Source organism: Corvus hawaiiensis, chromosome 9 (assembly GCF_020740725.1).
Source record: "Corvus hawaiiensis isolate bCorHaw1 chromosome 9, bCorHaw1.pri.cur, whole genome shotgun sequence".
In the NCBI taxonomy this organism is placed as follows: Eukaryota; Metazoa; Chordata; class Aves; order Passeriformes; family Corvidae; genus Corvus; species Corvus hawaiiensis.
The window spans coordinates 6,857,796-6,884,794 of NC_063221.1; the positions used below are offsets into that span (position 1 = coordinate 6,857,796).

Genomic DNA, 26,999 nt, shown 5'->3' on the forward strand with positions numbered 1-26,999 from the left:
ACATCTCCCTCAAGCATGGTGCAAACCCTCACCTGAATTTTGGCAGTGTTAAATATAAGGCTGAGCTGAAGATGACCTGAAATTGCTGGTCACGTCTTACACCAAGCCAACTGCTCAGGGTTCGATTTGTGATGACAGAGGTGTACATTATGTCTCCAAATAGGTGCAGACATATCCCACACACACAGCAGTAGGGACTGTGAGCATGTCCTGTCTCATGGCAGAGCTCATGTCAAAGATCCAGGTATTTCCTGAGGCTGTTCCTGATGGATCAGTGCTGGTTTGTTTTCCTTGTGGAAGTAGTCATAGCTTATACAAAGTACAACAAAAGCAAGACAATACTGGAGAAGCGGGTGGGTGGGTAGGAGAAGGACAGGAGTGATGCTGCAGCTATACTCACTTCAAAGCCCGGTTGGGCTTGTCCGGAAGAATAGCTGTGAAATCATTATATGAGTCTGATTTGTGAGACAGGCAGCCCAGGCGAGTCCTCATCCCTCTGTTCCTGTGGTCGAGGTGGGGAAGCAGGGGTGTTAGCAGGGGAAAACCAAAGAAGAGGATGATTATAAGTCTAGCCAGCTTGGCAAAAGAAAAAGAACAAACCCCAAAAAACCTCAGTGGCTCTGTGCTAGATCTGTGTCCTTTGTTCCCTCATGTGTGAGAGGGACCCTGAGACATCTCCAGGCAGATGCTAAGGGTGAACACAGCACCAGAACAGCTAAAGGCTCACCCACACCAGGCGTTCAGCTGCCTTGGTTGGCAAAATGGCTTTGAAAGGCTACGCTTTGGGATGGTTTCTTGGAAAGTCCTGCTCTGCTCAGATGTGGGAGGAGAGCAATGGGCAGCAGTACAAGAAATCAGTCGCCACATTCCAGCAGCACCAGAAACAGCACAAATACCAGAGTTGGAGGGCAGGAGAGGGCAGGAGAGGGCTGGAGGAAGGAGAGGGGTAGTAAAGCACCTGCGAGGTGAGCCTGTGCTGCAGAACCGTGAGTTCCCAGCCAGGATCAATCCCAAGCATCTTCTTTAGACTCAGGATTACATAAGCAGGATCAAACTGCCTGTTTCCTGACATGCTTACCCAAGCAGACAATGGCTTTATTGCTTTTTTCCTCTAAATTTCAGCCCAGTCCCAGAGCCTTCAATCCTCCACCAGCCCCTGGCGTCCTTGCCCAGCCCCTTCCCAGGACAGCAGCCACAGCATCCTTCATTACATAACCCAGGATGGGCAGGGACACAGAGGGACAGGGAAATGGAATACACACACGCATTACACAGGACTGGCATCACCTTTTCCCCAAAAACATGTAGGGCCTGCCTAATGGGTTTGCATGGGCTCTGAGATCTGCCTCTCCAGCCCAAGCCTCTCTGAAATTCTCTGGATATCAAACTAGGCCATTCTCTCCTCCGGACCACTGGAAGAGCATTTAGTGACCCTGTCTCCACTTCTCAGCTGCTGGACCTACTTTGGAGCAGCTGAAAGCCCTTCTCCAAGCCCTGCTGCCAAACAGATGCTGAATACTTTCTGTGACTGCAGAAGTACAGCATTTTTTCCCTTCCATCTCTAATTCTTGCAGAACACTTCAGCACCAGTGCCTGAGCCAATCTGTAGTGAGCCTGTTTCCCCCTTCTCCTCCCACCCTTCGGAGAGCTTCTATTATTGCACATTTTAATGTAATCTTAAAGCAAATTAAATGTTAATTAAATGCACTGAGTGTCTCCCTGGTGCAACACAGGCAGCTTGCAGCGTTTAACAAGCACAAAAACCAGGAGCTCTTCAGTCATGGGAATTGTTGCACAGCCTCCAACTGCAGGCCCATGGCCATGGGCCCGGGATGCTACGCTCCACAAACTCCAGATGAGAGCACAGGGAATGCCACATTCCCCGCTGGACTTGCTGTGTTTGAGTGGACACTGAGCCCACCACAGGATCCTTCTGGTATCTCTCCTGATGCCTCCTATATGCCACCTTTCTGTTCCCTGCTCTGTTTGCTCACAAATTTCCCAGCAAGAGGTGTGACAGGCATTACTGCAGTACTGCTCAGATCCCCCTCTGACGCCTGAGATCAAGGGACTGCAGCAGGGAATTAGAGCAGGTGGGGGGTAGAGCTGCTGTGCCATGGGCAGGGAGTTGGTTCCTCATGGAACACTCTTCTCTCAGTGAGGACTTTCAAGACAGGATATAGAAGAGAGAGAGAGGGAAAGGAATTGGGTCTGCAGGAGGTGGAGAGGCAAGGGAAGGACAGGAGGGAAGAGGGGACACTGCAGTGAGCTGAAGGGCTTGCTGGACAAGGCAGACAACAGAATGGGCAGGGGTGAGAGATGCACCGTGTCTTTCCAGTTACCTCCGTGGGATAAGTAAGGCAGCCATTCAGGCATCCAGTTATGGTTTACCCTTTAACTGGCTGGCTTGGACTGCAGTCAGGGCTGCTTGCAGGAGGCAGGAGTGCGGGAAGAAGGGATTTACTGTTTCATGTCCTGGCACTTAAAAATATACCAAAGAATCCTCTTTGCCAAAGCCAAGAAGGGCCAGTTGTCCTCAACCCATTTGATCCTTGCCTCCTACCATGGAAAGTCAATTGTTCAATGGAAGATGTTGAGAGGTGAGGGATGGTCACAGAGGAGAGACAGCATTTCCTTCTAAGACCAGGACTGCAGGTAAAGTCCAGCTTCAGGTCTAAAGTGGTTTGAGTTTGTTGTCCCAGCTCACCAGGGAGCAGCAGCAGTTGGCATTATCCCACTCATCCTTCAACATCTGCGAAGGTCTCTCCTCAACGGGCAGAGCTCTGGGCTGACCTTGCTAAGAAGACCGAACTACCTCTTGTGCCTGTCCCTCCAGGTTCATGGCTGATGTTACTGGCCAGGCATCATGGAAAAGCTGGCACTGCAAACAGAATAACAGGAGGACTTCATGCATCTGCAAGTGCTGCTCCTTTCACCACCACAGGCTCAAGCACTCACACAAAAATAACTCAAAGCAAGCAACTCCTTGTTGGGGTGGTGGGAGCCTGCGGGCAGCCACCAAGGAGATGCACAGCCTGCAAAGGAGAGGGAAGGAGAGAGGGAGATTGGAGACGGCGGGGTCCTTGTGAGCCTTGGCACACTGAAGAGCAACTGGTTGACAACTCTCACATCAACAGAGAGCAAAGGTGAGATCCACCAGGCAGGAGACCCAGGGGACAAAGAACAGGACTCTATGATGAGCAAAGGCAAAGGTTTCTGATTTGCCAGGACAGAGCCAAGCTCCAGGTACCCTCCATGTCATGTCCTCCTGCCCACTGGGAACAACCAAGGATAAGACTAAGGAGCTAATGAGAACTGAGAGGGTGTGCAAGGAGTCAGGATCCTGCTCTGCTGGGGCCTGGGGAGACCCTGGAGCTTGGGCTGCCCAATGCAACATACCTCTTAAAACCTGATTACATTAAAAATGCACAAAGCCTCTTCCCCACTAAATTAATGAAACCAGGATTGCGTTGCACTGCCAGTGAGTGCATTTCCTTAATCCTCACCCTGACCAGCTGCTTAACTGCGCTCTAACTGAAATCAATCCTTGTAATTCCTTAAGCCCCTTTAAATTTCCTCATTAACAGCCTCACCCGCATGTGGGGCCACAGCATATGACTTCCTAGAGTCCAGCAGCTCCTGCTCCTCTTTCCCACTGCTGCTCCAAGGTGACAGCTGGAAGTGGAGCTGGGTGCTCTCTCCCTTGCAGCCTCCTCCAGCAGCCTGAATTTTGGGGTACTGTTATGAAAGAGCCTTCTGCTCACCCCCACTGCCACCCACTCAGCCCTTACAGTAACCACCTGCACTGCTGAGCAGCACCCAACTTCACTAAAATCCCAAAGTCCATCCAACTTCACAGGTGCTGGGACCTGTGTTTCCCGTGAAGGCAATCCCACTGCTTGGCTGACATACCCACGGATGTTTCCTCTGTTTGCAAATAAAGCCAGTCAGTTATGACTTTGAAATGTAAGCTGTGGCGTCTGGTAAAGGCGTTGCAATAAAGGTCCTGTTGAGGGGATTTTCCTCCTGCTCCATCCTTCATCCTACCTCCCCCTTCTATAAAGGGAACCCGGTCAAGGAGAATTGCCAGCCTCATCATGGATGTGTTTTGGGGGTTTCTCCTTGAGAGACAGAAAGGGAGGGGTGTGATTAGGACGTTCAGGTTATCAAGCCACCTGAACAAAGATAAAGAAGCCATCCCAGTACAAGAAAATAAACAGCACGAAGGTCAAACAAACAAACAAACAAACAAAACAGCAAACCATTAGATCTCTCAGGGGGTTCAGGAGATTAAGACCATCTATTCACATGCAGAGAAAGCCAGGGAAAAAAAGAACACAGAGGCACTGCAGACACTGCGAAAAAGATACTCACTGCCTTTGACCCGTCCTCTCTGCCGGGGGGTCTGTGCCGACAGCGTGGTCAGAGAAGCTCTGGGGAGAGAGCAGAGCGGTCTTCTTCAGAGACAGCCCCCTGCTCGGTGTGACAGTCACATCTCGACACCCCTCCCTTCCCTACCTTTCCCCGGGCAGCAGCAGCGGCAGCAGCAGCAGCGCAGCTCAGAGCCGCTCTCGCATCAGCCCCAGCCCGGCTGCGCAGCCGGCTCCCAGCGCCCAGCGCCGGCTCTGCTCCGGAGCCCAGCGCATCCCCGCCTCACCCACCTGGCAGCAGAAGCCCAGCTTCTCGCCCCGAGGGGACGGGGGACCGCCGCGCACGGGCGGAGGATGCCAAAGGCTGCCGGGGAGCATCTGGGGGCGGGGAGGGGGGATGCCTGCGAAAGCGCTCGCTTTTGTCACCCTCGCTGCGTTGGAATAAAGCACCCGCCCGCCTCGCTGTGAACGGCTGCTCGGAGCTTTAGGGAAGGTTGCTGCTCTCAGATCGCTTATCTCCAGGAGTTGTCACAGACAGAAGGGATGGAAGAGTTTCATTAAAGAGCCCAGGTGTCAGCAGGGCCAAGGAAGACTTTGGCACAAGGCAAAGAAGAACCTTATTGCTGGGCATGGGATGACAGGATCAAAAATCCACCCAGTGACGTGGCAGACCCCCTGAACCCACCTTCCCTTCTCTCACCTGGTGTGTACATCCCTGGAAGCTCCCTCAGTGCCCTCCCCCCTATGTATGGGCTCCAATCCCCCTTTTTTCTCCTGCACCCACCTTCATCCTCCAGAGAATATGTATGGCATGTCCAGGGCACCCCGGTGGCTCTAACAACAACCTAACCCATGTCACCAACAGCCCCCCAGCTCTGGGCTCAGCACAGCCACCAGTGGCAACACCTGGTGTTGCACAGGCGCTGATGGGGGTCACTGAGAGCTCACTGAGAGCTCAAGCTGTGGGATCTCCATTGCTTTTTTGATCCTGACAAAGCTGATTGACTTAAAAAAAAATAATAATAAAAAAAGTCCTCTCCAGTTTAACAAGTCATTGCCTTTTCCTTGGAAACTTGTAGTCACCTTCCTCTCTGCTAAAACACTGCTGGCTTTGGCAAGCATGCCTTGAGATAGCACATTATCACCAGGCGCCATTCTTGGGGAGAGGCAGAGTCCTGCAAAACCTCCTACAAAACCACAGGGTTTAGCAGCACTGCAGCAAAGATCCCAGCTCTCCTTCAGCTTGGATCCCCTCCTTGACAGCTCAGCATGGCATGGAAATGTTTGCCTTGTTCTTATCCCTCTCATGGCAAAGCCCAGGTCATCCTGACTGGGATTAATCACATCTCCAGTTATCAGAAAACAAGCACTGAAAAAATGCTGCGGCCAGCAAAACCTCCTCTAAACCACAGTCAAAGGTTGAGGCTCATCCTCTGCCTCTGCTACCACAGGCTGGTTTGTGCAAGTTAAGTAACAGTCAGCTGCAGCCCTTGTCCCAAAACCCAAGCCAAATTTAACTTCTAATATGTCATTTTTGGTTTAGTATGTTATTTCCATGCTCCTGGGTTCCCTCTGGGCACTGCAGGGGGTCACAAGTGACAAGGTTTTCATAACAGTCCCAGGACATCTCTCAGCTCTCATTCACAACACATACACTGTGGGCTGGAGGAGGTCACTAAAATGTTCAATCCAAAAAGCTCTGGATGATTCTGCTCCGTTATTCAGATACTCTGAGACTTTGCTGCAGTCCCAAACAGATCAAACTCTGGTCCACTAACACTGAATGGGACAAATCACTGGATCACGGCAGTGGCTTCCACTTCTCCCTCTGGTTTTACACCAGTTTTAGATATTGCCATCTCATAGCCATCAACAGTATGAGACCCCCAATTCCTATTTCTCCAGTACCTCATTAGACCCTTTTTCTGAGCTCAGTGAGATCCTGAATAACACACAAATTACTCTGAATGCCAACAATTTTTCTTTCTAGTTTCCTAGGGCAGGTGTGAGTTAATAGAGAACAAGAATAAGTGAACTGTTCTGACAAAGGCACTATGGGAAATGTAATTAAATTGCAGATAAAGAGAACTACGGGATTTTTACAGGGTAATATTTTAGAAAGCTTCTGTGCAGTAGGTTTATAGCAAATTCCTTCTAAAACAGCCCTCCTGCTTCTGACCGCTCTGTAGTTTCTATTTAAATGCTTTTAATAAAATAACTCATTTTGATATTAGGCTTGAATCCCATACAAAAATTTAAATCTCTCCAAAAATTGCTCCAAAACAATTTCCTCCTGACCTGGTAGCAGCAAACACACAAGCAGTGAACACGTCCAGTGTTGGGAGTGTTGGCTGTCACTGTGGAGGGCAGAAGGGAATTTGCCAGCCTGTTCCCTACATGTTAACCTCCCTCTCCAGGGTCCTTTTCACCCTCCCCATTATTTTCAATCCCTCCCTGCCTAATCCAGTTGTTTTGACCATTGATCATTACTCAAATGGTTTTTATCCAAAAACCCCATCCAGACCAAATAGCTCCACCAGCTTCAGTTGATCCCAGTTTCTACCAAATGAGAGGTAATTGTGTGGCCTGAAGACACCTCAGCTGTCCTGACACATCCAGCAGGACCAGGAAGGCAGCTCTGGCTGGTGGTGATGCGGCTTTTGCCTCTCCACATGCAGGGATGTTCTTCCAGGGGCTGGCAGCCAAGCACCCTTCTCTGTTTGGAGCAGGAAGATCAGACCATGCATACACTGACTGGCTCATTTGCTTGGCTGTAGGTTTGCCTTAAATTAACCCCTTTACCTTGACATTTAAGTAGACTTCTCCCTGTCCTCTCACCCTTGTTCTGTATCCTTGGGGGTTTGCTGCCCCTCTGGGGTGCCATTATTTTATGTTTGATGACCTGCTGCTATTGCTTCCACTTCTCATTTCCAACTTCATGGTCTTGTCATATTTACAGTGATCCCTGCCACACTTTGAACTTCATTGGGTTGTGCTTGCTTTTACTTCATGACTTTTCTTGGGTCCATGGCAGCATCTCTCCTTGTTGGTACTGTGCTCCAAGGGACTCATTCAAGGGGTGAGCTTTCACAACCTGCTGGTCCAAGAGGATTTTCCCTCCTGCCAAGAATAGCACTTCTTCACTCTGCTGTGATGCTGGGCAGCTACATCCCCACAGGTGAAATCATTCCCTGATGTGTTTTCATGAGATCCTGTTGCCTCTGAGATCCCTCCAGAGGATGCTCTGTGGCACCAGTGGAAGGTGCCCCTGCCCATGGCAGGAGGTTGGAACTTGATGAACTTTAAGGTTCCTTCCAATCCAAACCATTCTGGGATTTTGTGTAGGCTCTGTCACTGCAAAATGCCAATTACAGGAGGCTGGCTGCCTCCCACAGTAGTCCTGGCTCTGGGAATCCAGGTGAGCTGCAAAGCCTGCCTTAAGCTCAGCCACAAACCTGCAGCCACACTGCTGCAACCCAGGGGGGGTTGGGGCTTTTGCTGGACTACTGAAAGGAATAAAGCATCATTTGATCTCCTTCATAGTCATTCAAAATTTATCCATAATCCAGAATGGTACCTATATGGGCCCCACCCCACAGGAATTCAGATTAGCAATTAATCAATCAGTCTCCAGAGTCTGCTGTTCTCCACTACCATTTGCAATTAAACCTGGAAGGAAATTACTTGTAACTTTCATCCAGCTGTTCACTGTGCCAGGCTGCCCTGCTGTCTTGTCTGAAAACACACTTCGTCCAGCACAAGGTGACTGCCTTGGAAGGAAGGAATTATAGCTGGTGTAGATCACTTGCTAAACTACAAAACAAACCACATACTTATATTAATTGCAAACTGAAGCCCTTTCTAAAAAGAGATCTCCAGTAGCACCAGGAAATATCCACAGATGCACCTCAGAATGTTTTTAAGGAGTTAATTTATCTATTCATCTTAAACCTCAAATCATTCTCCACCTCAGGCCTGGCAGGGAGGAAATCCTTAAAGGTGAAACAGGGGAGCCAGAGTTTCAGGGACAGGTGAGGAGACCATGGAGCTGGATGGGGAGTTGATCGGGGAAGCCACGGCACGTGCTCTACAAGGCAAGGCAAGGCAATTAAATTGCAGATAAAGAGAATTATGGGGTTTTTACAGGGTAATATTTTCGAAAGCTTCTGTGCAGTAGGCTTATAGCAAATTCCTTCTGAATCAAACTGCCCTTGAAAATGAAAGAATATGTTCAAAAATAAAATGTAAAAATAAAAATAAAAAAGAGTTACGTAAAGTGAGATCCACAGTTGTGGCTGTGGCTTAGCTCGAAAGCATGGCAGCTATTTAAATTCTCCTGTGTCAATGATAAAACTGTCTCCTGGCCATGTTTGTGGCTCCTGGGCACAGCAATTGCTGCAGCAGAACAGATGCTTCTGCTGCAAGATGGCTCCTGGCCTGTGCTCCCTGCTCCCTCCCAAATTCCTCCGGGTAGGTAGGACACAAAAACAACAGCAAAGCAGGGCAGGAAGCTCCAGGATGAGAAGGGCAGGCAGGAATCAAAGGGAAGAATTTTCCCTTTAAAGCACTTTATTACAGTTTCATAATTGTTCTCTGAGGAAATGAGCTGCCATGCCCAGGAGCAGCTCCATGGAAAGGAACGTGCTATGGCTCTGCCTGTGCATTGTGGAGGATGCTGTGAGCATGGAGCAGGGAGGCAGAAAGGATTGGAGTTGACACAGAGCTGCTCTGTGCAGCCTTGGAGTCCTCCCAGCTTTCAGCATCGCTGCTGCTGTCAATATGGCAGTGGCTGGAATGCAGCTCTGTGCATGGCTGGGAAGCTGGGACAGATCCACCCCGACAGACAGAGCTCCACAATGATCCCTTGCCATGGATTCTCCGTCCCTCGCAGGGTTTGATTGAGATCTGATGCTCGGCACAGGTCAGGGAGCAAGGCTTGCTGACAGATAGGGTTAATTTTCTGCTGGGACATCATCTGAGGTGCTTGCAAGAAGCCTGCATTTTGTGAGCTGAATACTGCAAACTAGCTGTTTACTGAGTGTTAAAAATCTGACCCGAGACCTCGGGGTTGCAGTCCCAAATTAATTTATGATGGACAAGGTCTATGTTGCAGTGGGGATACTGCAACATGCATATACCAAACCAGGCGTCCCGTGGAAAGGAAATATATATGGACAGACAGATTCTTGATAGCTGTTTCAGAGAGATGTTTATTTCTCCAGCCGCATGGCCGGAGCTCTGCCCAGGAACTGTTCCAGTCACCGGACCAAGGGTCCTTCTGCCCGCGCAGGGAACACAAACCAACCAACGGGAACGAGGCTGAGCAGGGGCAGGGAAACCCCGTGTCTGTGCCCTCAGGGCCCCTCTCCCAGGGCTACATGGCGGGGGAGGGACCCCAACACCTCACCCGTGTTATTTTAATAAAAGGAGAATGAAAACAACTGGATAAACATAACAAGAACAGTTTCAAAACAAAACAAGCCACCCTCCTGAGTCTTTAAATGTCCAAACAGATTCTGTGGAACATCTTAGGGCTGACAGAAGGGAGACAGAACTCTCTGAGCATGCTTTGTGGGGAAACTGAGGCAGGAGAGGGTTTAATTTCTTCCCGCCCCCTTTTCATCCCCCACTCGGCATTGGAAAGGGATTTTTGGGGAAACAATTGGCAAAAGCATGGTTTTGTGAGGAAAACCATGGATGAAAAAACGGATTGGGAATACACTGGGGGTAATAGGACATAGGGTAAAAGGGAAAGGTGGGATTAGGAAAGGGAGACTGTAGGGGGGACTTACAATGGAGATATTGTCTAACATGACTACGATTTTTAGCATATATACTGCCTTTCACAGAAACACCATCAGGCCCAGTGACCTGCGATGCTTGTAACCCTTTTCTACCTTGTATAATTTTGAATTGCACCACCTCTCCATCTCCCAAGCTTGGAATGCATTTTTCAGGGTTATTCTTTTTAATAGCAGTTCTATGCACGAATATGTCTTGCTGGTTGTCACACCTTGTTATAAAACCATAATTTTGCTTAACATTATACTATTTTACTATCCCTAAGGTCTTAGTTACTATGATCTTTTCCTTTTTCCGAGTGGCTGCTGTTTTCTGTCTCGCTGCGTCTTTGCTCTCTCCTTTGGTCGCTCCCGTGTTGGAATTGTCGGAGCTGCTCGTGCCTGCGCGCTCTTCCCGGGGTCGCGTTCGGGGCTGCGCGGGCCGGGCCGGGCCACGCCGCTCAGTTCTCCGTGCGTCGCCTCCTCTGGTCGCAGCTTCGCTGCCGCTGCCAGGTGCTGCACCCACGTCTCGGCCGGGCCCCCGAGCGACGACCCCCCCGCGCCCTGCTCCAGCGCTCGTCTCGGCTGGGCGCGGCTCCGCTCCACCGCCACCGCCGACCGCCGCCGCCCGCGCGCCGCCCCTCTTGTTCGGGCGTTCCCGGGGCTCGCTCCACCACGTGCTGCGCAGGGCCGGGCGGGCACCGCCGGGTCCCGCCACGCCTCGCTCCGCCGCCGACACTGCGGCTCGCGTGGCTCCGCCCGCGCGCGGGAACTGCCTCGCTGCTGCTCGCAGAGCGCTCGGTGCACGTGGCCTGGGCCGCACGGTCCCTGTGCCAGGCTTCCCTTCGCCAGGACACAGCTGACATTGCTCAACAGTCTTGGTAACTAAATAATATTCACGAAAATATTCTTCCATCGGCATATACTTTGACTCCAATATTAACTGTGTCCAAACGGTTTTCCAAAAGCCCTTGGTAAGAATTAAATCCCAAGAAACATAGAAAAAGTTCTTAAACAACCATGCCAGGAAGTGTTTCAGTTCTTTTTGAGCTTGAATCAAGCTAAAATTTACAAATCGTTGTTCAAGAATCATTTTAAGTTTAAGATAAATGTCCATATGCGGCTCTGAGAGCCAAGAGTCTTCCCACGGTTCCTCCATAGTTTAGATATGGAATAGCAAAGCAAAACCAAGAAGAGGAATCCAAAGTTTCCAGGGTTTACTCACACAAATCAGTCGCTTAGGGATCGGGGATCATTCTGCTCTCAATTCTCCACCATTATGTTGCAGTGGGGATACTGCAACATGCATATACCAAACCAGGCGTCCCGTGGAAAGGAAATATATATGGACAGACAGATTCTTGATAGCTGTTTCAGAGAGATGTTTATTTCTCCAGCCGCATGGCCGGAGCTCTGCCCAGGAACTGTTCCAGTCACCGGACCAAGGGTCCTTCTGCCCGCGCAGGGAACACAAACCAACCAACGGGAACGAGGCTGAGCAGGGACATGGAAACCCCGTGTCTGTGCCCTCAGGGCCCCTCTCCCAGGGCTACACGGCAGGGGAGGGACCCCAACAGGTCTACACTGCTCTGCTCTTATTGATGTTATTCCAAAGACTGGGGCTTGCAGGGCATCAAGATCCCACAGCAAAGATTTCCTGGGGCCGTTAGCTGCTCTCTGTGCCACGGGGAGGTCACTCCCACCACAGCAAAGCACCTGAGCACGTGCTTAACTTTAAACACACGAGCAGCTGAATGGGTATTTGTAGGATGAAATACAAACAGGGTTAGCCACAAGGGTGAGCTGGGATTTCTCTTTCATCTCTGGAGGCTTCTGCTGCAGCCTTAACTAAAATATAAATTAGGTGAGTGAGATGAGCTCGTCCTCTTTCTCCAGCAGACGGTGGTTCTCTCACAAAAATGTCTGCTGCATCCAGCACTAATTTCTCCTCGGGAGAGTGGCTGCCATCAGTGCCTGTGTCCTGCCAGACTGGAGAGAGATGCTCCCTGAGCTCTGCCAAAGCCTGAGCCAGCCCAGCCCTAAGGCCTGGGCAATGTCCCCAGAGCCGCATGGAAGGGGGGCAGGGCAAGAGGCCAGGCTTGTCCCAGCGCTGCTCTCGGGGCTGCAGGGACAAGAGAAGGGCAGCATAGCAGGACAGAGGAAGCTCTGCCCATTTATTATGCAACCTGTGGGCTCCCCAGATGGAGGAATGCAACGGCATTCCACTTCGATGGGGCACAGCAGCCAGGATCAGCCACGGGGAGAAGATGCCAACACAACAGGCCCCTCGTATTTGTCAGCTGTGCCAAAAAAACGGTTTATTTGCTCCACCCATGGGAGAGCAAAGAGCTGACCCTCACCACTGTGGGAGTCTCCATGAGTTACAGCAGCCCCACCATCACAGCAGCAGGAAAATGAGCCCCCCCAGTTCAGCTGGTTCTTCCCCCAGAGTGCACATGCCCATGCCATCTGCAAGTTTTTGCTCCAGCCTTGGATCAGTGCAGCTCTCTCTTGCCTCCAACATGGTCTCTTTTCGCTCCAATTAGTTTTATTTTTAACCAGGTCAGCCCCAGTGCTCAGCCCAGGCATTAGTCATAATGTCACATATACCGAAATATTCAAAGCAAACACAATCCACCATTTAAAAACCACAATAATAGCAAAGCAGGGGGGGAAGATGCCAAGATGGTTAAGATCTCAGAGGTGCAGGCACAAGCACAGGCTGATGTTTTCTCCCAGCATCAAAGGCCTAGTGCTAATCCCATTGCAACTGAGATCATCCCAGAACCATTCCGGCTCCTCCCCAGTCAGGGCTGGGCTGAGACTAAGAAACGCTGTTCTTTCCCTGCCTGCTAATTAAAAACAAGCCGTGTCTGTGTCCCTTTGACCATCCATAAGATGCCACGGGAGGATTAATGCACGGGGAGAAGCCCTGCAGTGGCATAAATAGGGATGACATCCGAGCAGCACCCTTCCCCTCCCACTTTGCCTGAAGAGCCCTCCTTCCCCGCAGGAAACTGGGGCAGGAACAACTCAAAATCCCTCCTCCCCCAGGGCAAGGGAAGTACCACCGGGCCTTTCATCACCTTCCAAGCCCCTCCTGGCTCTTACCTGTGCTGAAGCTATGTGGCCTTTGGTGCTTGATGGACACTGCTGGTTGGGGCTCTGAGAAACTGCGGAGTCCCAGTGCATCGGGGAGGGCAACGGACCCGGCCCAGCCACGGTTATCTCCGCAGGAGCAGCAGCACTGTGCCACTTTCCCCGGCTCCCCAGCCCTGCGTCTCATGAAAAGAACAAGAGCTGGTGGAAGGAGGGGGGTTAGGAAAGAGAGGGAAGGGGGAGAAGGGAGAGCGGGAGCTCTCGCAGATGCACACACAGAGCATACAGAGGCTTGTATAGGATGGCACTGCCTGACTTGCTCTCATTATTGCTGCAGGCTGGCTGCTGCCCATGGAGAACTCGCCAGCATCTGCTGCTGACCATGGGCATGGGGGAAAGGGACAGGAAAGAGATTAGGGTCTTACACACCATCGGAGCAAGGAAAGCGACTGCCTGGGCATAGGGGACTCTGTGGTCTTTGTTTGCTTTTACCTGGGAGCGGAAGAGCTGTGCTAGAGGGCAGGAAGAGATTGCAGTGATGGAGAGTTCAGCTTTTCATGGATGACTCATTTCTTCCTTTGATCTTCACAATATCCCCAAGCCCAGTGCTCCCCCGGGACTCCAAGGGATGGCACTGGACTGGCCTGACCCAGGGCTCTGAGAGAGGTGTTACATGGAGATGGACAGAAAGTGGGTTGCACATCCCCAAAGCACCAGCACTGCGAAAAGTTCAGCCTCCCCCTCATCCCCATTATCTGGGTCGTGCTGATACAGATCCAAAGGGCTGGAAGGGCTGTTTGAGGGGGTTGAAAGACACTCCAGCCATGACAACTCCCATTTGCATCCTGTCAGGAAGCTGCTGGCAGAGCTGCCTGCAGTCCCTGACACTGCTGCTCTGCTGCAATGACAGACCCAAAACGGTGGGATCCAGAGATCCAGCCAGAATCATTCCCAAAGGGGCACCAATTCCTCACTCCACAGGTTTTATTTTTCTAAAGCATCACATGCTAGAAGCATGTGCCCCTCTGGAAGAAAGTGAGAGCTTTGTACTTCATGCCTTTTTCAGCTTTTTGAAAGCTCCCAAACCTCTTCCTCTCCTCTTCTCCAGTGCTTTGCCACTCAGAGGGTCTGGGTCTTGCCTGGGGGAGCTCAGTTCAGTCAGAAGGATTAAAATGAAAGTCAAGTCAGATGCCTGAAGTATTATACCCTCCCCAAAACCCCCAGTCATCCGTTTTACTCCAAGGTTTCCCACTGGTGTTTGCAGACACATGGATCTCTAGCCACAGGACTGCTGTTAATAGAAATCAATGGGTGATATACATGGAATTACAAGTACAGAATTTCCAAGTCAATACCCTCCCCAGCAGTTTACCTGGCAGCACACCAGGCCCATCCCCATCTCTGAGTGGCTGTGTTCAGTACCACACCTTCAAGACTCACCTGGGAACACATGCATTCCTACAGCAGAGGACAGGATCAGTCCTACTGAGCCAAAATCTAGTACCCTGATTACTTGCCTGCTCCACTGGCCTCAGGATGGATGTTACCCAGGCCCAGGAAACCTCCCCCTCACTGGTCACTCTGCCAGGAGCTGTCAGAACATATTTCAAGTCTCAGCATTCCATCAGCCCTGCAATAGAAAAGGTCTTGCTGTGGATCGATAGCTATGGATGGCTCCTCTGCCTGGAGCAGCATATACAAGACCCAAGGGATGATCACTTCAGGGTCTATAACCAGGTATCCCATCCTTATTCCCACCACAAGAGGAGCGAGAAGCTGAGGTTTGATGCTATATCAAGATCATGATTGTTTCTCCATCCCAGAGAGATCCCAGTGGTGCTGGGGAGCTGGATCCCTTTAGGATGTTAAAATCCGGAGCAATACCACTGCAGAGGGGGGTGTGGGCGTCTCTCTTGCAGGTCTCTGCATCTGTATTACTTAAATCCCTAACAAAGCTGCCAGGAGTCTGAGGATGCACAGCTTTCCTAGACCCCAGGGATTTCCAAGTGACATCCGTTCTCTGTAGGGCTGTTTTTAATGGGGATAAACTGCAGTGCCATCTCCCAGTACATTGAGGGGGGGGTGGGCAAGAACCATCTTTGGGGAAAATAATCCCCACATCTGTCTTGTGGGGAGTGAGGAGCTGTCTGCTCCGTGCCCCAAGGCATGCAGCCAAACTTCCAGTCTGCAGGAGGACAGACCCTCTGGCAGCCTCGTAGGCTAGGGTCTGACTCTCTCACAGGGAAGAAAAAAGGGCAAGACCTCTCAGATGATTTGCAATGTGCTGTCCAGGACTTGCAAGGGGACACTGTCAGTGCCACTGTCTGTCATCACTGTGAAGGTGCCCCCAGCTTTATAGGGGCAGGGACAGCTTCTCCCTGGGTGACCCGGGATTTCCAGCTGCATGTGAAAAAGCAGGTTTGTTTTGTATGCATGCAAAAGCCTAAACTTAGCAAGCAAGATGTTAATTTGTGAGGGGAAAATAGGCCATATTTATGTAACTGTGAAAAGCTGCAGCAAAGGCTACAGATCCAATGGGAGAGGAGCATCTGCTCCCAGCTCAGGGCTTTGTGAGAGCTCCAGCAATTGCATATTCATTGCCCCACACCCCAAAGAACCAGCTTTTAGGCTTTCCAGACTAAGAATAGAGGTCTTGTGTTTGCTGCTCCATGGCCCGAGTTTTGTCCCAGATTAGAGGCACCAGGGTGTGGAGCTGCAAATGGCAGCATCTCTGCCTGCCTGTGAGCGGGGCAGGGCTCTGGGCCCAGCAGGGATGGAGAGCATGGAATAAAGGGTGAATTCATTCCCAGCCACACAGGATGGCATTAGTGCTGGCCCTCTGCTCACAGAGATGTCCCCTGTGGTGGATGGGGCACCCGCAAAACACGACTCCCTTGTGCACAAACAAAACTCAAGCATTTTTCCAAGCAGGGCAGCTGGGGCAGTGCCACAACTGAAATTAGCAGCTCGTCCTGGCTGTGAAGCCTGACGGCTTGGATCCACCTCAGGAAGTCCGGCCCCTGCAGGGGCAGACAGGTCCCCCTGTGACAGCTGGGCTGTGATATTTCTTTCCCCTTCCACTCACATTCTCTGCCCTACTTAAACCAGGTTGTGAATCCAGCAATCCCCAGACCTGGAATGGAAACCCCACAGCCAGTCACTCCAGGGTTTTTCAGACAACCCTGCACTTAAGAGGTCTTTCAGATCCAGAAATCATCATGTGGCAGTGCTGGCGGGAAACAGCACGACACCGCTCCTTCTTTGGCTTTGAATTTGTCACCCTGGGACTCTGGGAAAGCGCTTTAATGGGCTTGCAAATAGCAGCAAAGGCAAAGTCATTCCTGTGGGGAAACAAAGAGAAAAAGGACTGAATTGTGGATGGGTCTGTGGCCTCTGGCTCCACTATTCCCTGAGACTGGGGCCATATTCCTGGACATTTATCCTAAAGCAGCAAGGGATGAGACTTCCAGAAAGCCTCGTAACCCAGGGTTTTGAGTGCCTGTAGTAGAGCCCAAGACAAGGGCAGCACTGATCACAGGCACTGGCTGCAGAGAGCAGGATGACTCCTGTCCACCTGAAGTCCAGCCTGGAAAGTGAGGGAGGCTACCATATCACAGACTGAAGGCTACAACTGATAAGAGGTGTTGTTATCAAATAAATGGGGACAGAAATTGGTTTTTTGAAACACGCAAGGAAATGTTCTGCAAAACATTAATCCCCTGAGAGAAAGCTCAGTCTCTGGAGAAGGTCTTTCTTGCTAAAACATCACATAAAAGAGAAGTCTCTTGGGAAATGACTCCTGAGATAACCTCTCTCCTAAAATAAATGCCCCTGGGAGCAACAGTCTTGGCAAAACATTTTTTTGGGGAAAAAAAAAGTGTTCTAAAACCTGCTATTGATTCTGTATTTACCCTTGCTGCAGCAGCAGCACACAGAGCTCAGAGGTGAGCCATCATCTTCCAGTGCTCCTTCCTAATCAGAACTGAAAGGATACAACAGCGATCCTGCTGCTCCCTCATTTCCTCCTGGATCACTCAAACCAACCCACTGTGAGCAGCAACTCTGCAAAACGTGTTCTGGAGTCGTATTCCGGCTTTGTGGAGCACAACAACGGGGACCATCCCACCTGCTGCTGTTTGTTTAGCCCTTGCATTGCTAAACTAACATCTGGGAACACTGCTGAGCCTCTGTTCAAAGACCAGTGCACTTGGAGAAAGGACACGTGTGTCTTTGCCCCCGTGGAAGTCAGTGTGACATGAGCACAATTTGGCAAAGAACGAGAGGCCAAGAAGCAAGTGATGCCTGTTCACTGCCCAGACTGCTGTAATTAACTGCTCTCATGACACTGGCCACCATCCAGACACTTGGCCAAACACAGTGCAGACACTTTGGCCTGAGAATTGGCTCCCATGCCTGGAAAACCACATGCCAGCTCTGACTAAGCACCTGCAGTTTAATTTATCTTTCACATTTCCATCAGTGCAGCCCAGCAAAACCCAGAGCCACGCTGGGAGCCAGCAGAAAGTCCCTTATAAATAGCCATGAGTTGGGAAGGTCTGAAAACTCTCCAGGAAATACTCACGGAGGCAGAAGACAGCAACTGAGCACTGTTAATGATCTGCTGCAGGGAGCATTGGAGACCAACCCTTCTTGCTCCTGGCAATGCTACAAAGCCAGAAAAGATTCTTTGGATATCTTAAGGAGAGGAAGGCAGAAGCATTCTAAAGCCTAGTCTAGTATCTTGTTAAAACCTACCTGTCCGCTGTGGTTTAAAGCCATAGATCTGTATTTATTGCCCAAATTCTGCATATCTTGCAGTCCCCTTACACATGACCAAATATGTCCAAACAAGGTGACCCACAGAGAGAGGGTTGTATTCCAGGATGTTACATCACCTGCCTTTGCATAGACACTGTTTTCCTGGCAGCAGCCAAATGAGATATTCCTGAGACCCCACAGCTGCATGGACAAGAGGAGTTGATCCAGACCCATTCTGAGCTCAGACTGACTGCAAAGACAGTGTGGATGCAATTCCCAGGAGTCCTGTGGACTTCAGGCAGCACCCACAGTATGCAACAAGTTACCGTGTAAATAGCACCTCCCTAAAAATCCAGTATTGGGAACATGGCCATCCTCTGGGACTGTAAAAACTAAGAGAAATATGCAATGAGATCAAGAAAAAGAGTAATAATGGACTTCCACAACTACCTGAGTATGAGCATCTCTCCATCTTGGAAAACATGGACACCTGCTAAAGAAGCTGGAGTGGTCACAGACTGTCACAGCACACTGGCATACCAGGTCACCTCTGTGTGGGGCAGGATAGCACCACACACAGCACTCAAAAGAGAACCCCATTTATTCACTCCACTGCTCTCTCACATCAGTCTCTGTCTTCCCTGCTGGCAGGCTGGCAGGCAGGCAGGCAGGCAGGCAGGAGGAAGCAGCTTTTCTGCATCAGACAGACCCATTTAGGACCTGGCTCATGAGGCAGCAGGCGAACAGCTCTGCTCTTGGCTGGCCCAGCACAGACCAGAATTATGGCAGCACACAGGGTCTCCTCAGGAACACTGCTTCAAACCCCCAAATTGGGTATTGTGGGTGAGAGCAGCAGGAGGAGCCAGCAGTGTGTGTTTTGCTGTCTGAATGACGGTTTACACCCCAGCGTGATATTTGCCTTTGCACAATAGGCCGAGTTTGTTGACTCATGTTCAGCTTGTGACCCAGCGTCAGCAGCAGCAGCTTCTGCTGGCACAACAGCTGGCATCTGCTGCTGACTGCAGGGCTGCTTCCTCCAAATACAGCATCTCACACTAATTGTATGCTTTTCCCAGGTTTTCCATGACCATTTCTCAATTTATCAAGGCCTGAAACCTCTCCCACTACATATTCTCAAATTTGCACTAGCTTGATCACAAATATAGGAAACATTTTCTATTCACCATCCCAGATTGAATTAAATGTTCCTGGGACCTGAAAATAACCATTTAATTTACCTTATAGCAGCCTTCCAGTACCTAAAAGGGGTTACAAGAAGGTTGGAGAGAGACTTTTCACACCAGCATGTGGTGACAGGACAATGGAGAAGGGCTTAAAGCTGAAGGAAGATAAATTTAGATCAGATATTAAGAAGAAATTCTTCCCAGTGAGGGTGGTGATGCCGTGGCACAGGCTGCCCCATCCGTGGAAGCATTCAATGCCAGGCTAGATGGGGCCCTAAGGAACCCGGTCTGGAGGAAGGTATTCTTGCCTGTGGCAGAGGGATTGGAATAAGATGATCTTTAAGGTGCCTTCCAGCCCAAACCATTCCATGATTCTATGATCATCCAACCATTTTGCACTCAGTTTCATCCTGAGTCTGGCATAGTATGACTGTGCCCAAAAAAGCTGGTATTTGTCACATAGTGTCTCTCCCCTAGTAATAAAAACTTTTTATCTTGTCAGAGAATGACATTACTCTGGTTTGAGTGACACTTCCCCAAACAACCACATGGTTTTACCTGTCCAGTACCTTCCAGATCTGTGCTTTTTTTTCAGGATTTTTTTCCTCCTGCAAATGAAAATTAAACTGATCTGTAATTACCCAGGTCACCTTTCTTCCTTCTACAGACAGGTACTGAACGAGTTTTACAGCAGTCAGGTTCTTCACCTATCCACCCAAATTTATCAGAAATCACCACAAACTATTCTGAAATCACTTCACAGCTCTTTACTAAAATTCCTGCCACCCAGCCAGCTTGAGACCACCTGATTTCCCAAGAGCCCTCTTGAATGTAATTTTTTCCCTTCTATTCTAAGGAGAGACCTCACTATTTGTCATTATCACCAGCAATGCTACTCAGCACTTCTTTCTCTTGAACTTTCTAACAATGACAACTATGAAAAATAAACATTTTGGCCTTCTTGACATTTTTGATACGTCTTTCTGTCCCCATGATTATCCCACATGGACATTAACAGTGTGAGGAGAACCAAGGGAAATGCTGACCTCATTTGTTGTGATTACCAGGACCACTGAAAGGAAGGGTTGTCACAGTCAGAACACGTATTTCTTACGTTAATGGATCATGACGAAGCAAAATGCATTTTTCCTGCAGGTTTAGAGAATAAACTAAGCCCAGGGTTAAAAAGGGAGAAGTGTTGATATTCACTAAGTAGTGGCACCTTAGGTCAGTGTCACCAAAAGCTCGTTCCCAAGAGTCCAACACTCCATCTGTCATGAAATGTTATAAGGCAGATTTGTAACTCCAGCTCCAGGGAGGGAGAAAAACCCCAAAACAAACCTCCAGCAATTTAAAAGCAAAGCCAAGTGAAATGCAAGAGCTGCCAAAGAGGTCATAGAAGTATTTAGCTCAATTAGAAACATCCCACTGTTTTTACAGCATCAAGTTGAAGTCCTGACTGTTGAGAGCAAGGTGAGTGAAGCAATTCGCCCTCCTGAGCACCATCTTAGTAAATCATTTTATGATGGACACAGCCTCCAGCAGACTTCTCATCTCAAATTTTCCCTATCCTCCTGGTATACTTAATAAATAAATGAGCACTATACATCGACTTCCATGATAAATGACATTTTCTGATTATAAATTTGTTAAAATGTCTACAATTTTCTGTAACTGCATATTATATGATGCCTATTCTTCACTAGAGGATGCATAGTACCACTGAAATGATATATCTACACACAATGTGTACCTCCAGCTTTTAGTTCCCACTACTGTGAAAGGCTAAGGAATAAAGCAACAACCTATTTCATGATTTCAAAAGGAACAGTAACCCCCAGGAAAGCACACAAAAATCTTCTGTGTCACTGGCTATTTAAAGAACAGCTTCAGTATTTCCTACTGTTGCATAATAGATTCTGATTATTTTGACACTTTTCAGTATTTTTAAATCTCTTTAAGCAGGAGCCATGGGGAAGAAGCATGAATTAGCTGCACATTATTTTATTTCTGTCAGCTAATTTCTATATCCTCCAAGCCTCAGTTACTTACTCCTGTTCCTCACCAGAGCTGCAGCAGCTGTTTAGGAGGCCATGCAGTGTTCTGGGTCCAAAATCTAGTCCTAGTTGAAATAATGAAGGGCTGCTCACCGGGCACCCCTCAGACACTTTGATCAGCATTGCCAAGGAAACAGCGAGGAGCAGAAAAAAGAGATGGAAATGACCTTGATGTGAAGAAAAAATGTCTGCAGGCTCACAACTTCAACAGAAGGTTTTTCAGGTAGCATTAACAAAATTATAAACTCGCAGAAATTGCCTTTCAGAAAGCATCCTTCCAGCTCAACATTGTCCTGACTACAAAGTACCTATCTGCACATTAATTCAGTCAGCACAGTTATTTAACTGGCGAGTCTACATTTAATATGTGTTTATATTCATTAATATTTATCTCATCTTCCACAAATGAAATTAGTAACAGCATGCCAGAGATTTTCTCCACCTGGCTCCTGCAAATGCATTAAACCCAGCTATCTCCAGAGGCAACTGTGGGCAGAGCTTGGCCCTGTGTGTTTCTGGGGCAGCTGTGCTAAAATTATGCTCCTCCCATTAAAAGAATCCTTTTTTTGCTGGGTCTGGCTTTAGTTATACAGTATTAACAGTGAAAATAGGAGCTGAGAATTCATGGCTTCATACGCTTTCAGTTTAAATTCTATTTAGAGAATTCTTGGGATTTTTACAAGACATCTTTAACATCCAAATCAAGCTCTCGCCTTCCATAATTGCTTTTTTAACCTTTTACTATGAATTTGACAGAGTACCTTTTATTTAAATTCCGGCATTCTTTGCTTGGAAAGAAGCATGGGAGGTTAGAGATGAGTGAGCTTCCTCTGTGAGCTTTAAAGTACTCAGAGAAGCACGGAATGGTTTGGGTTGGGAGGGACCTTAAAGAACATCTCATTCCACCCCCCTGCTTTGGGCAGGACACCTTCCACTATTCCCAGGTTGCTCAAAGCCCTGTCCAACCTAGCTTTGAACACTTCCAAAGATGGGGCATTCACAGCTTCTCTGGGCACCCTGTGCCAGGGCCTCACCAGCCTCACAGGGAAGAAGGTACTGGAAAGCCACCATGAGGTCTGTTCCCTAGGCTCCCCAGGGAGCTGGGACACTCCCCCTGGGACAATACCCTGTGGCACCTTGAGCTACTCAGCCGGTCATCCACCCACATCTCCTCATGGTTCTCTGGTAGGTTTGTACAGAGTTACAAAAAAAGGGCAATTCCACAGTTACCAGGGGCTGTATCACCCTTGATAAAACTCCCAGCTCTGGGCAGTGTTTGGCTCTGGACACTATTGTTTTGCCACTCATAGTGAAGTGATGCTGTGTGAAAGGATGGGAGTCACTCAGTCCCTCTCCTCAGAGCCCCAGTGCTGTAATTGCTGTCAAATTAGTTCTGTTCATGCTGCAGAAAAAATATATTGAAGGCTTTTCTTTCCCAGAACTGCCCTGGATGTCTTTTTCCTTTACATACAAATAAAAATAACGACAAGGAAAATTGAATAGATGACAAACAAGGAGCCTGCATTTCAAGGGACACCATCAAGAAGCTGAGGGCTTCAACTACAATTCCCTTCAAATTGCTCAAGTAAACAAATAAAATTCTCAGGACTGAGAGTGTTTTAAATCTATCACTCTCCAAGTAGAGGGTAATATTAAAAAATCCAAGAGTACACTGTGATTGCTGTTCCACAGAAAACTGCCACCAAACAGGGCCCTTGTACCAACTGTTCTCAGAAATGTTTTTATACTGTTCACTTTGCTACTTGGGCAAGTAGAAAGTGTTGTCAAAATCTGCTTCTTGCTTTTTCAGGCACATTGGGATCTTTTTGAACAGTTAATATTTTTAAAAATATAAAAATATGTAATTTAGTACTAGTTTTTGCACCAAAAAAGTACCTAGTCACTGAAACTGAAGGTTGGTAAATACTAACAGCAAGATGTGGGGAAAAAAAGGCACCAAAAGAACCAACAAGAGCATTCAGCTTTGGCCATCCAGCTGTCCATGGGTGTATGAAGTCACTGCACAGAAGGCATGCATGGATTTCCCCAGGAAAGTAGGTGAAATTGCCTAAAACTGTACAGCTTAAAATAGATGTGAATGAAAAAAAAGAGGGTATTAATTCATGAAGTGATAAGCAGAACAGAAAACACATAAGAAATTTCAGTATCATTCCTTCTATAAGCTACATGGGAAAGTGCCTTGCGGAATGATCAGGTGAGAGGTTTAAATTAAGCATGAGGAAGTAGTTTTTAGAATAATACATAATTTAACAGAACTCAAGGCTATAGAAATACAGAAGGGAGTCTACAATAAAGAGGGGGAGGTACTTTTTGCAAGGGCATGTAGTGACAGGACAAGGGGATACAAGTTTAAAGTGACAGAGAGCAGGTTTAGATTGGGTATTAGAAATAAATGCTTCACTGTGACGGAGTGAGGCCTTGGCACAGAGTGCCCAGAGAAGCTGGGGCTGCCTCTGGTTCCCTGGAAGTGTCCAAGGGCAGGTTGGATGGGACTTGGAGCAACCTGGGATAGTGGAAGGTGTCCCTGCCCATGGCAGGGGGTGGAACTAGATAGTCTTTAAGACCCCTCCCAACCCAAACCATTCTTGGATACTATGATTCTATGAAATACAAATACAGTTAAAATATGACCAAATTAATGGGGGAACCATCCACAATGCTTTTCTGCAGCTCTGCAGTGAACACCAAGACTATCACAATATAACAAGCAAGCTGGCTCTTGATGGGTTATTAGAGGCAAATGTGACCAATCCATCTGAACGTATCTGTCATGGAACTCTGCTCACTGTAAAATTGTGGCTGGCACAGCTGGTGACTGCATGTAATCATCATTTTTTAATTACAGAAAACAATGCTTCCAAAAGAACACAACAAACTAGAACAAGAAGCCTGGAATCAGAGCCCAAACATTTAGAGGTAAAGTCACGTAAAGGTGACATGGGGGATTCCCATCTGGCACCGTTTAGGTGGCTGTCTTGTCTCTGCCTGTTCTGATGCTATGAGCACAGGGGATCAAGAATGCACCAAGGATCCTCACCACACCAAGAGTGCTCCAAACACATCACTGTGCAAGCAAAGGTAAAAAATAACTGGGGAAAAATAGAAATCCATGCATTTGAGAGCATAAATTCTCTTTATCCTTCTGCTTTTACGAATATAGACTCATTTTCTGAGGCTGCCTGCATTCAGTGCAGCATCACTGCTCCATTCCTTGCAGTGGGAGAGGTGCTGGTAGAATCCAGAGCAGCAGAGTCATTCCTGAGATTGGGAATGTACAAAACCCCGCCTCCTGCTCACACTCAGGATAAAATAGTGGGTACAAATCCAGCTGCAAACAGCTGAAACCATTCTTTGAATATTTCAGCTGACTTGTAACAAGTGATAATATTTTCATATAGCAGTGGTCTGTTTTCAGCAGAACTGGGAATCAATCAGCAGTCTGAACCTCTGGGTATGTGCAGCACAGGATTACACAAAGCTGCTGTGTTATATTGCAGTTCGGTAAATCACATTGTCATTTAACTAATCTTGAGAGAGAAACCAGCACAATACAGGATTAAACTCCATCTTAAATTCTTGGACCACTTTCTGTCTTTGTGGCACTTTATACAACACCCTTACAGCTAAATTCACCCAAACCACCTTGGATGACTGAAATCAAAGGCTGCAATTTCTCCCCAGCTTGGCCCAACCTGAAAGGCTTGGAAATCTTTAAGAAAAAAAAAAATTAAAAAATAAAAAAACAACTCACACTTTGACTGCTGAGAATCCCACCTGCATGCTACACTCCTGTTCTGGAGGGGGGAAATATATACTGAAACACACCAGAAATTTATCTCTGCTTCTACAAAGGGGTAGTATAAATTTACTAAAGGGTTGTTCTGGTCAAATCTACTGAAACATACACAGAGTAGGTTCTCCTACAGGTGAGGAATAAACTGTCCCCCCATTTTACCAGTGTTTTGTTCAGATCCAACAGTAGAAAATCAGTAAGAGGTGGGGTAAAAGGAGTACAGAGGCCTTACATCCAACCCTGGCTCCTGCAAGAGCACTTCTTGTACAATCCTATTGCCCACCCTGATGTTCACATCCCATCTATGCCAGTCATGAAGTTCTCTGGAGTGGAGAGGATCATGTAAGGGAACATTCAACCTCACATTCTTACCTGAAGAATAATTCTTAACAGAGGAGTCCAGGATTTGGCATCTTCTAGCACAGTTGACAGATCAGGATTTCTCCACAGGTTTGTCTGATACACGGAAAATAATGAAGAGCAGAGGCAACAAGGGGTCTGTGAAAGTTTGCAGTCTGTAGATTGTTTCCAGAAGGTGTTTTTGATGAACACTGTGCTGAAGTAATGGTTTCAACACCTCTTTCCAGGATCACAGGCCAGCAGCTTTTCTCCAGCAAGCAGGAGATACTGGTCTACAATATGACCAGCCCTGATTTCCAAGGATTTCTTTGTAATGACTGTCTACTCTTGCTCCTACCAAAACATGCAGCTAAGTGTGCCAACCAGATTGTGGTTTCAGGGATTTTCTGTAGATTTGGCTTCCATAAACCTAAGCAAAATCATACATAATGCTCTACAAAACTAAAAAAAAAATTACTATTTTCTCTGTGGCAACATTCACACAACCCAGGCAAACTCACACTTGTCTTGGAAGCCACCTTCATTCACAAATCCAAGCACGAACAGCTTGCCTGGATTTGGGACACACCCTTTAACATTTAACCCTAATTGTGGCAGAACATCAGCAGCTCATACAAGGTGTTTGTTGCAATTTTGTTTCCCCTTGTAGCTGCATCACACACTTCTAGCTGCAGGGAGTCTCTAAACTAGCAGTGGGTAAACAACCAGCACACAAAGCTGCTTGCACAAGAGGGATGTGCATGGCTGGGAGACAGCTCACTCACATGTTTTAACAAGTGCTCTCAAAAAGAATGTTCCAGGCAGGGTTACATTTCTGCCTAAGCCTCCCAGGGCATCAGCTTCCCCTTAAACACTTGATAATCCTAATTTGGGACTCATCAGAGGTAAACAGCATTTGCCTTTGCAAGCGGGTACTAAGCAAGTGACACACTACTCCTGATTTCACAATTAAAAACCAAAATTAAGCACATTTTGTTTACAGTTACTATAAATAATAGCCTGGAGGGAGTGAAGAACTTTTGAGGGTAATTTACTTGCTATGTTCCATGAGCTCAAACAAGCCTATGACATCCCTGCTTTGGGAACACAGATGATCCTCAAGCAAACTCCATTCAAATCTTAATCACACTACAAGCAAAGAAACTAAATCAGAAAATCCAGCATCCTCTAAACCAGCAGTCTGAATCAGCACATAGCCTGAAGTGGCTGTATTTTGTATCACCACTGACAAGTAAGGAGAACAAAAACATCCAGTACAACTGCCCCAGGGGCAAAAACAACAACAAAAACTAAATAATTGTTTTAAAAATCACAGAATGTCCTCAGTTGGAAGGGACCCACGAGGATCATAAAGTTTACCATGGATTTGCTCAGGGATACATTTTCAGGTCAGATACTCTCTGAAAACTGATCCTCACTCCATTACTGATAGCTTCTACTCAGGGAAAAAAAAATGGTACACTACAGGTGAATTGATTTCAAGTAAGAATGAATAGCCCATACAAGGAAAAAATGAAGGAATTCAGCGTTTGGCTAAAATGAATGTGAATACAAATCCAGGATTGTTCTCTTTTAAA

The 26,999-nt window shown here is 48.0% G+C and overlaps 1 protein-coding gene across 15 annotated transcripts in view; it reads right to left on the minus strand.

The window, feature by feature from the left end:
* The window catches only part of LOC125329996 (regulator of G-protein signaling 8), a 42,659-nt gene extending 16,980 nt beyond the window's left edge, over nucleotides 1-25,679 (minus strand). The window contains exons 1-5 of one of the 15 annotated variants that reach the window (XM_048312639.1): nucleotides 25,435-25,673; nucleotides 19,750-19,799; nucleotides 13,262-14,879; nucleotides 4,375-4,433; nucleotides 401-502 (exon numbers count right to left, since the gene is read on the minus strand). In XM_048312639.1, the coding sequence (XP_048168596.1) occupies nucleotides 401-502; nucleotides 4,375-4,433; nucleotides 13,262-13,342 (242 nt within the window). In that variant the 5' untranslated portion in view covers nucleotides 13,343-14,879; nucleotides 19,750-19,799; nucleotides 25,435-25,673. Of the gene's footprint in view, nucleotides 1-400; nucleotides 503-2,342; nucleotides 2,882-4,374; nucleotides 4,464-4,518; nucleotides 4,537-4,661; nucleotides 5,002-5,154; nucleotides 5,262-13,261; nucleotides 14,880-19,749; nucleotides 19,800-25,434 lie in introns of those variants that run through there. The other 14 variants (XM_048312642.1, XM_048312646.1, XM_048312645.1 and 11 more) reach the window with 14 other exon arrangements.
* Between the last annotated feature and the right edge of the window lie 1,320 nt (nucleotides 25,680-26,999).